This window comes from Centropristis striata, chromosome 4 (assembly GCF_030273125.1).
Source record: "Centropristis striata isolate RG_2023a ecotype Rhode Island chromosome 4, C.striata_1.0, whole genome shotgun sequence".
Lineage (NCBI taxonomy): Eukaryota > Metazoa > Chordata > Actinopteri > Perciformes > Serranidae > Centropristis > Centropristis striata.
In genome coordinates, this window is record NC_081520.1 from 30170356 (window position 1) to 30181949 (window position 11594).

General features: G+C 37.3%; 1 protein-coding gene across 1 annotated transcript in view; it reads right to left on the reverse strand.

Moving 5' to 3' along the window:
- myo7aa (myosin VIIAa) overlaps nt 1-3157 on the reverse strand; it is a 47511-nt gene extending 44354 nt beyond the window's left edge. Inside the window, exons 1-3 of the mRNA XM_059331539.1 lie at nt 3047-3157; nt 881-994; nt 293-445 (exon numbers count right to left, since the gene is read on the reverse strand). Coding sequence (XP_059187522.1) covers nt 293-445; nt 881-994; nt 3047-3157 — 378 coding nt within the window. The remainder of the gene's footprint in view (nt 1-292; nt 446-880; nt 995-3046) is intronic.
- Nucleotides 3158-11594: the final 8437 nt, after the last annotated feature.

Consider the following 11594-nt stretch of genomic DNA (forward strand, 5'->3'; position numbering starts at 1 on the left):
TAAATCTCTGGTAGTCTTTCAAGAGTATCTCAATGTGGAAACATTTTAAGAAAATAACCCACCCAACAAGTTGAAAGGTCACTTAACACTGAGGATCCTTCAAACAATTAGTAGTCTGCCAGAATGTGTTGCGCAATAATGTGTGTTTTCATTAATAACAAAGACACTTATTAATGACAACATTACAATCAGATATTCTCAAATATACTACAGATCTTTCACTGTATCTGATTAGCAGGTTGGTGGTGTACAGTATATCAGTATCAGCTGACAGTAATGCAGTAGTACTCACATATATAAGTTTTTCCCTGTATCTGATGAGCAGGTTGCGGAGGATGCCGGCTTCATTGAGGTCTCCCAGGCGGATCATGTCCTCCACACCATGAATCGAGGTGGGATGCATTGGCTTGATGTTGGTGGCATTTTGAGGGGAGATCCAGTGTTCCTGGTGAGATAGATAGATAGATAGATAGATAGATAGATAGATAGATAGATAGATAGATAGATAGATAGATAGATAGATAGATAGATAGATAGATAGATAGATAGATAGATAGATAGATAGATAGATAGATAGATAGATAGATAGATAGATAGATAGATAGATAGATAGATAGATAGATAGATAGACTTTATTTATCCCAAACTGGGATTATATTTTTACCACATCAGTGTGTTATATTTAAACTGGTTCCCACATTAAAGACACTAAAGAGACCCACATAGAGCCATTTTTGTCCCTCTGTAGGGTTGACACCACATAGAAGTGCCACATCATCTGAAAGCTGAGAACCTGGAGATTAATTTGAGCATTTCATGATATATAACATAAATATGGGGACTAACATCAGCACACATGAATACATTTTTCAGCACTTACATTTCCTTCATCATCCAGCACTTGGATCTGTCCTGAGTCACAGAGTTTGACCACTGCGCCGATTGGCACCTCAAACTCCCGACCAGTCTTCAGGTCCAACCAGACATAGTCGCCCTGGAAAGAAAAAAAAATTAGGCCAAAACACAGATTGGGATTGGGGTCATTTAGTTGAATCACTGCCAGAGAGAGAATCAAAATTTCTAATCAAGGTTAGATTAACAGGAAAGAGGATGATCGCATGAGAAATCAGAAGAACCACTTTTTACACTATTACCACTATTACAGCATCTACATGATTGCGATTGATAAGTTTCAATTTAATATTTGTCTAATGATCAGACCCCTGATTAAAATGCATGCTATTTTTTTTTAAATAACTGAATCATAACCATTTTCACTCTGCACCTAGACCAGGCTTAATGCAGTCTGGAGACATGAACCTTTTCAACCCAAGCCAGACTGGGTTAATGGTCTCACATCATCTTACTGTACAGCTGTATGAGCTGACCTTTTCTTCCGTTACCATCTTTATTGAAGCTGTTACATTAACATTTGGCAGGATTGATAAACTGATTCTGGAATTTAAATAAATGGTGCAGTCTGAAAAGGTTGAAATGAACCCCTGGTGATGTCCTGTAGTGCAGGAAGCTTCTGGAAAGGAGCAAACAGAAAATGTATACCAGGAATTTGTCAAGGTGGGCAGGAAGGACATCTAACCGGCAGACAGTTGTTATGTAGGAGAAGAAAGAAGGGTTAGTACAGAGAGTCGAATGAACGCCATGAGCAAACAAAGGAATACTTTCCTGTAAACCTAACATCAAACTTCCACTCCCTGTCGACCTGAAAGGTGTGGAAAGTTATTCTATCTGGGTTCATGCCAGCACCAATTTGAGCCTGAACCTTAATGGTGTTTAATAAATCATTCTGATTTTCTGAAGTGTTATCCAACTATTATGAAGAACCCTGCTTTTTTTTATCCATTTCCAAAGTTTCCTTTTCCTAATGAAAAATTGTAGAGAATAAATTAGTGTAGCCACATTTAAATGAACTAATGGGTTGATTTCCTATCCCCTTGTGTTGATCCAAACAACTTCTTCCATACAATGTGAATTTCTTATAGAAATGATGGTCCCATTATGAGTAAAAAACATGTTAAAGCTGGATATGATTTAGGGCGGAGCTACCTTATGATTGACAGACTTATACCACAGTGTCATGTGTGTGTTTTCGTCTCAGAGTTAATAGGAACCTTTTGGTAGCTAAACATTTTTTGTTCAGTTTCAGTAAAATACAAAGAGTCCAAAAGGAGTTCACTGTTCATTTGAATAACGATTTCCACTTACTAACCAACGTAGCGACATTCTGGCTCCTCATCCATTCATTATGGTGACAGCCATAAAAAAAAGATGGCAGCAGCAAAAATGTAACACTCAGGGCTTCAAAGCGAGTCCATCACCTAATTAGTGGTTGACTGCCAACAGCTCTGGAGTTGCTGGTGGGCTGATTTTCTTACCTTTGTGAAGGACCGGGCTAGCTGTTTTCTTCCCTGTGTTTTCTAAGATAAGATAACCAACTTTTGGCTACTTCCTATAATGTAATGATGGATATGGTAATGATAATAATCATCTCAATAAGCTCTTGGAAAGAAAGCGAATAATAGTCTAATAAATTCATGAATTCTGTGATGTACAAGACTGAAGTTAAAGCACTGCTTCTATTCTACTGCTACAGTGTTGAAAGTCATCTGTTTCTCAAATACATGGCCACACACACACACACACACACACACAGACACACACACACTCACAAACACACACACACACACACACACACACACACACAAAACCTAAACACCATTTTCAGATATACAATTATGATTCAAAAGAGAAAACAACAGTCTTGTGATTCATGCATAATTATTTTAACACACAGTTCTGCAGTATTAGATGACACAGCGTAACACACACTAACACACACACACACACACACACACACACACACACACATACACAGGTATCACAACAAGGCCACAGAGAAATATAATTAATATTTGATGCATGAAACAAGGCAACATACGCATGTCTCTTACGCAACACACATCCCACAGAGTACAGACATGCAATAATGACTCATGACACACACACACATACACACACAGTTGCGTACCGGCAGCAGTGTGCTGTGCTTCATCACAGTGTTGACGTTGCGTAGCAGCGCCCATTTGGCCAGGTCCTTCTCATAAAGTTCAACATATTCCCGTCGCTTGTACATTTTCATGTGCAGAGTCCAAACTCACACACAGTCTGACAATGATATCTGATCTGAGCAGGCTTCTATTCCACACAAACATGAAAAATATCCACAAGCACTGGTGGAAAGGAGTGTAAATTGATCAGATGTTTGTATTAATTCTTCCCTATATACACGGGTGAACAATTTCCAAATATCAGCGTAAAATAAAAAACTAAGACTTGATTGGACCAACAGGACAACACATATGGTTGTTACAAAACATGGAAGATCTTCATGATTTGATTAATCCTTGGTTCAGTTCCATCAGATCACGGTCAAACATCACCTCTGCTTCTCTTTCCTGTGTTCAACTTAAGTGATGACAAAAAAATGATGAAGTATGAAACTATAAAAATATAAAAGTCTTATAGTCTAATAGAGTCAGGTATCCTGGTTTGTGACCTTCAGTGCCGTCTCTCTGTATATTTCTCGTCCACGTTGAGGAAATATCAAAAATATCAAATAAAATCCAGCCTCCTGCTAGTTTTGAGATCTCTTTGAAGTTTCTTCTGCAGTAACATTTTGGGAGAATCCTCCTGCTCTCTCCCTGTCTCTCTCTCTCTCACACACTCACACTGTTAACCCAGCCCCCCACAACCTCCCTTGTCACCTATGGCAACAAGATGTCACTTCCGCCTCAGGTGTGTCCTATGGTGTTGAATTTCTGTATGGATAAATACACTACAGGCTCTAACTGCAATGTAAATTCTGCATGTTATGCACGATAAACAAGAGGACAATATTACTAATGCTGGTAAAACTTTACAATGGAGTATATAAACTATATTACTAAGGAATGAGTCAAGAACAACTTGTTTGTTTGTGTTATTGTGTGACTTTGGTGAATCCAAAAGGTGCATGCCCACTGTAAGGAGCACTGTTTATACATTGTTGTATAAACTCGCAACTGCTCTACTTCTTCAACTTGGTCTGCGCCACCAGATATCCCAGCATGGTTTGTGCAGCGAATTAGTAGTCAATGAATGGGAGCATATTTTGTTGCCAGTCTTGTCTTGGTCTTGTGTGACGGGCACGCTCTGTTACCCTTTAAAATACCAAAGTCACAAATAACACAAACAAACTAGAAGTGCCGTTGAAGAGCACACGGCCAAATTCCCAGTCTTGCAATGTTCACAAAAGTGAAAAATCATTTGTATACCTGCCCTGTGATTATGGCTATCACAAACTTTTGTTTGCAAGTGCAAATTGCTTACTTTTCATTCCAAAAGTTTTGCTTGATTTTGAGCTGAATGACGTGGGGCCTCTCTATGGACTTAAGAAATTCACTTTTTCCGTACGCTACCAGTAGATGTTGCAAAGCCGTCATTCTGATCCAAACTAGCATATAGACTATTGGTATAGGTCATGCCCATGAGATTCAGCTCAACAGCTAACAAAACTATTGCATCAAAAACTTTTGGGTCTGCAAAAGAAGTTTTGGATAAGCTGACAAAGGTTTTTGATCCGCAAAAATATATTTCTAATCACAAATTTATTTTACTGCCCTTTATTTTATTGTTTTGCAGTGTGGGACGATTTTCTCTCAAACCTATTATATTTGATTGCATAAAAAAGACACAAAAGTAACCCAACATCAGCCCACCACTTATGTTTGTACTAAAATATCTGACAACTTTAAAATAGGTTATCATGTATTTTTGTACAGAAGTTCCCAGAGGATGCTTCCTACTCTGAATGCTTTTCCTCTAGTGCCACCAGCAGGTTGAAATTTGTGTTTTTCGTGAAAATGTCTCGGCAACTGTTGGTTGGGTTGTTGTGTAATTTGGTCACACATTCATGGTTCCCTGACAATCAACTGTAAGAATTTTGATCCCCAATCCTAAGGCCCAAATTGTATTTCATGCAAAAGCTCTGCAACACTCACAATGTTCCCATCAGACCTCTGCTGTGCTGCATGTTAAGTACTAAATAGCAAATGTTAGGATGTGAATGTGCTAAATATTGTAAACAGCTGTAGCAAGTTAACTTTAACATGCTACTATTGTCATTGTTTAGTTAGCATTTAGCTTTAGTGTTGTCTGTTTCTTACTTACTCTGTCATCTGTCTGTAGCGAGTGCGATGAATGGTTGTTTGAGTGTGTGTTACATATATGTCAGTTTAATTAAGTAAATACTCCGTCTGGCAAACTGAGCTACCTGAACATTACACCACCAAGCACCTGTTACACACACACACACACACACACACCCTGCCTGTGACAGAGTTAACAGGAGCGAGCAGGGCCAACTATCAGAAACCACATGTTAAATTATTTAACACAGAGGATCTGTTTGGTGTCCGTCTTTTTGTCTCCTCTTTTACATTTCTTCTTCTCTGCCTATGTCTGTCTTTTTCTTCACCTCTTTCTTCCAACTATCATCCACATCGCTTACTGTCTTATGGAGACTTTAGTGCTTTTCCAATGATGATTTTGATGACTTGAAGGCAAACTACAGAACACCAACCAAAGCTAAATTACAGCTCAAATTAAGCATCTGATGGTTGTTAGCAGAGTTACCAGAACCACATCCAATGGCAAACACAACACATCACTCCGTATCTGAGAAAAAAAAAAAGCTGTTCAACCCTTACAAAGTAGCCAAACAGTGAGCTAGTTATAGCTAGCTAAAATCTGTTACAAAAATGGAAACATTTAAAGTCACTTTCTCCCTTCTGGGTGGCCTAACAATGGAGAAGATGTTGGGGGACTGCCTCTCTCAAGTGCTATACGAGACCAAAACTCAAAATAAAATAAAAATAAAAATAAAAAATATATAAAAAAATATAATAGCCAAATTATAAAAATAAATCTAAAAATATAAAATCTTTTTTTTTTTAAAAAGGGTAACACTTTATATTAAGGTCCTTGTAATAACCATTGATGCTTATTAACATTATTGTGTGTTTATAAGCTTATATAAGTGTTAATAATGGCATTACAAACACCCATGACCCACCCATTATGTCTTTGCCATGCCTTTATTAATCTTATTTTGTTTGCTTATTGATATTAAAATATACTTTATTGCTCATCTATTATAAGTTAATTATAAGTTAACTATGCTTTTTGCAACTACCGGATCTAAAGCGAGAACAATGCCTTATTACTTGTTAATTAATGGTTATTAAGGACCTTATTATAAAGCGTTACCAAAAAAAGAATAAGCTGGTATGTTATTTTGCAGTGCAACCACCTTGCAGTAAGTGCAGGCAGCCAGGAGGAACTATTTCTTTTTAAAAACAAATGCTTTATTAACATGTTATTTAAAGTGTTTAAATTGGGACAAATGGATACATGAATTTGTATGAAAATACATTTTAAAAGTTATTAACAAACAGCTGATACAAACAATGCTTCTGTTGCTACTTTGCAGAGCTGAATTTGTGTGCCTTTCATGACAGCTACCATCACAACCATCAGTCTCACATTGACATAGTTGTTTAAATTCATAGGCCTTTAGAGGCCTTTTACACAAGCCATTTAAAGATCGATGAAGCCCCAGGTCAACTAACCAGACACTGTAGCAAATGGACTTGGGTCATGTTAACTCATGACCCAGTAATTATCAGAAAATCCAGTGGAGTGGTTCAGTTTCATCTCCCAGGCTTATGGCATCATGCAATACATGCATTATTGCAAACTGCAGCAAAATATCTAAATTGTTAGTGGTTCTGCGACAACAAAATCTCTGACAAAATAAATAAAAAAATCTCTGGAGAAACCTCCCTCTACTGTACATTTATTCTTCAGATAAAGCAGAATGACGAGCTCTCTTGTGCTTAATAAGTACACCAAGTTGTTGCAAGTTATTTGTAACACAATCAGGTGGTGTAGTTTTTCATGTAGTTGTTCAGGCTAATGACTAGTTTGTATGGCTTGTATGTTTGTATGGGCTGACAGGTAGGCGTGTGGGGAGGTGGGGGGTAGATGGGTCAAAGCCCTACTCTTTCAACCCGGAGACTGGTGTCTGTGTCCCATTGTTGGAAGTTAGGTCCGGAAGTTTTTTTCATAATCCTAACACAACAATTTTTTTTGCAGTATATCTTATACACTGGACAGATTCAGAGAAAAGGACTCCCACCATAGCTCCAACTATAATCTCTCTCTCTCTCTCTCTCTCTCTCTCTCTCTCTCTCTCTCTCTCTCTCTCTATCTCTCTCTCTCTCTCTCTCTCTCTCTCTCTCTCTCTCTCTCTCTCTCTCTCTCTCTCTCTCTCACGCACACACACACACACACACACACACACACACACACACACACACACACACACACACACACTTGTACTTCTATCTTCGTGAGGGCCCTCATTGGAATAATGAATTCCTAGCCCCTTACCCTAACCCTTAACCAAACCATCACCTTCACAACTAAATACCAAACCCTTACCCTAACATAAACCTAATTAGTAACCTTAACCTTAACCTTAAAAAAAGTCTTAACTCTTGAACAAGAATTTAAAGAAGTGAGGACGTTTCACAAAAATGTCCTCACTCTGTTGGTTAAAAACATGTTCCGGTCCTCACTATGTAGGAAGTACAAGAACACACACACACACACACACATACATACACAAACACACACACCGTGCTTTAGACAAACGTGACTGAGACAAGCCATGGTGTTAGTGGTGTGAGCAGGACAGCAGTGATGTAATGTCCGTGCAGCCTGCGGTGGATGGGTGTGTGTTCTCATCATCTCTTACTTCAGGTAAATAATTTAGGCCAGACATGAGCCGGGTATTCACTTACGCCTGCTAATGTCACTCCTGTGTCGAAAAGGTAACAAACCACACAGAGGACAGATAGAAAAAATGGTTCAGGGTTCAGACGACAACTGTGAACTAGACATCTCCGGTTCAAATCAGCTGGGGAACATTTGTCATGTCTTCCCCACCTCTCCCCCTAATTTTCTGTTTTATACATATCTTTTTTCACTAATTAATATAGAATGAAAAATGATAATCAATGAAAATATCTTCTTTTAAATTGTTTTTTAGTCAGTTACTACAGATAAATTAATATCCTTGAAGTATTGTCAAACTTGAAATACCTGTTATTTTTTTGGCTACTTGGAGGATGTGGCAGCACAACTCTAAAATCATCATCCATTTCAAATTGTGTTAATGGCCCTGTAAATGTAAGCCTAATTTTCAGTCTCTTTTGGCTCTATTGTTGGCCTCTACCAACCCCCAAGACAAATGTCTGCCTCTTTAGCTAAATGCTCCACTATGTTCAACAGCTTGTCTCATATCCGATTAGATGGTTTCTGTCATTTTAGTTAGTTCTTATCACACTGATGTTTTTCTGATAAGTTTGGTTTTTCAAGGACTTGTTGTTTTTTATAGGTTTTTCTCTGACAACACTGCTTTGAGAGCAGTGACAGTGAACCAAAACAAGGTTGTGTGCCTGGCAATGAGTTGTTGTTATGTTTAATCTTTAATGTGCATATAATATTATTTTTTCAGAACACTGATGGCTCCATAAAAAATGCCCCATCAAGCATATATTAAATAGAATTTCATTATTTTTTTATATGTATTATTATGTGCAACTTAATGTTAACAAATGCTAATGTTGTTTTTTCAGATTCTGTCAGCTGCAGCTTTGTAGTATCTTGTTCGCTTTAATGTGTACCAGGTTTACGATTAAGTTATACAAGTTCCCTCCAGGGTCTTTTAGTGTTCACAACTGCAGACCACACAATATCAACACAACACAATATCTACCTGCAGGTTGAAGATTGTTCTTCAGGTACAAGACTGCCCTCTGCTGTTGTGTTTCAAAACCTTTTAACAAGAGTCAGAAAACAGTGCTTGGCAGTTACACTAGTAGCAGTGTATTCCTAAATAATTTGTCCCGATTAAAATGACACAGCCCAAAGGATCATTTAGACTATCACGCAACACAACTGGAACCCAGATTAATCCAATTACTTTACTTTTTAAGAGAACATGTGATTGATAAAGGCACTTCCAGCTCACCTCATTTGCATTTAGATAGGTCATTTAGATAAATCAAAGGTCACAGGGTGAGATATAGTGACAGGCTAAATGATCTGGTATTTGTAACTGAATAAAACCGCCCATAAAATCAGACAGACTGGCTCTCCTCTCTGCTTCAGTGGACAATAAACATTAACATTTTGTCTCCATTCTGCCTCCACTAAGTCAGCAAAAGAACAAAGCAAGTATGCTCGGAAAATATTGTTATAACATTCAAGAAATAATCAGTGGTGAAAGAGCAAAATCTGCAAAATGTACTTAAAGTAGCAAGTAAAATTGCAGAATGATCCCTTTTTAGAGTGTTAGAAAATTAAATGTATAAGTGATTATTTTATGTTATTGTTTTATTATTTATCTGATTTCAATAAAATCATACAGTGACACAAATATATTTTTGTTGGATGGATTTGATAATTGTGATTGTAATTATAGCTTCAAAGTTTTTGTGGTAAATCCTCTTATTTTAGAGACAGATATGTTTTATATGTATCTAGTGCATAACAGGGGTCAAATGAAGATTAGGAAGTATAAATCAGAAATAAGTCAGTATCAGAAAATAAAAATATTCAACTTAAGTATAGGTACAAGGGCTCATGTTGTGTTTATTAGATCCTGTAATTTCAGCTCAGTCTAAAGTCTCGCTAACCACAGCTTTGTAGTATCTTGTTACCCTCATTGTGTACTAGGTTTACTACAAGTTATACAAGCTCCCTCCGGGGTCTGCAAGTACACTACCAGTGGTGGAATAAGAATTCAGATCCCTTGCTTGAGTAAGAGTACTAATACCACACTGTGAAACTACTTCACTACAAGTAAAAGTCCTGCATTCAAAACTTGCTTTAGTAAAAGTACAAAAGTATCAGCATCAAAATGTTCTTAAAGTATCAAAAGTAAAAGTACCAATTGTCCAGAATGGACCCACTAATTGTTATATTATTGGATTATTATCATTGATGAATTTATGTAAGCAGTGTTCATGCTTTTTTATGTTTGATCTTGACCTGAAAAGTAACTAAAGCTTTCAGCTGATTGTAGTGGAGTAAAAAGTACAATAATTGTCTCAAGATGTAGTGAAGTGAAGTATAAAATTACATAAAATGGAAGTACCTCATAATTGTACTTAAGTACAGTACTTGAGTAAATGTACTTAGTTGCATTCCACCACTGTTCACCACAGACCACACTACTGCATACTCTACAGTGTCTGTCTAGGCTGTAGGTATGGGACTGCCCTCTGATGGTGTTATAAAACTTTTTGTCACCAGTTAGAAAGCAGTGCTCTGCAGTACATATATATACACACACACACTTAAGAACAGTACTTGAGTAAATCGATCAATGGAAGAGAGATCCACTGGCATGACAACTATGCTGCCCCTTTTCTGTTCCTATTATGGTTGTCCAGTAAATGAAAGAGAGCTGCTGAATAAATAAAGTAATGAACAAGTTAATGCCCCTTCTCCACCACAGTGGAATTTAACGCTCCACAGAACAAAGCAGAGACACAAAAACAAACACTAAACAAAACGGTGGCTAACAAACAAAACAGGCTTTGTGAGATTATAAAAACATTTTTAAAAAGTGCTTGTGTTAATTAATGTGCATTAAATTAACATGAGTACTTAAGTCCATCATGTAAATGTGCCAGATATACCTATAAAGGTTAATTTTCATCTGCAGTCCCTGGCAGGTAGATGGCATTAAAGGAAAAGATACAAAAGTACAGATAGAACCACATATGCACACACACACACACACACAATATAGAAGTATAGAAGCACCCTTTCTTCTGACTGCAGCCTGAGTTTACCTGGATGAGGGCGTTGTATCTGTAGCTAAGACGACGTACATTCGGGTCCCAGCCCTCCAGCGTCCAATCAGATCCCCTCCTGTCCATTTTCTTTGTCATGGTATACCACGTCTACTTAAGATCTGCCATTCTGAGTGTAAACAGCTAAAAACTAACACATGAATGATTCCATCTTGTTTTGATGTGTCAGTTGCTTGATATTATTTTGTAAAATTTCAAAAAAGATCCAGAGACATCCGCAAAATATATGACACATCCGATGCAAAATATCCATGGCTTGGTAAAAAAAAAAAAAAAATCAAAAATGGCACAAAGACAAAAGATGGAGAAAGTGAATCTTCATAAAATCTGTCAGGCTGAAGAAAAATGTTTTTTTAAATTTGTTTCCACATGAGCCACAAATGTTTAGTCATCACAAGAAAAAATCTTCTTCTTCTTCTTCTTCTTCTTCTTCTTCTTCTTCTTCTTCTTCTTCTTCCGTATAGGAACAATTCAAGGTCGTGTGTGATCACACTAGTTATACACACTTTCTGTCCAATTCAGTTTTATTACACCTGCACAGTTTGAATGGAGGTCAGAGTGTGTGTGATGAAACAAACATCCACAGAG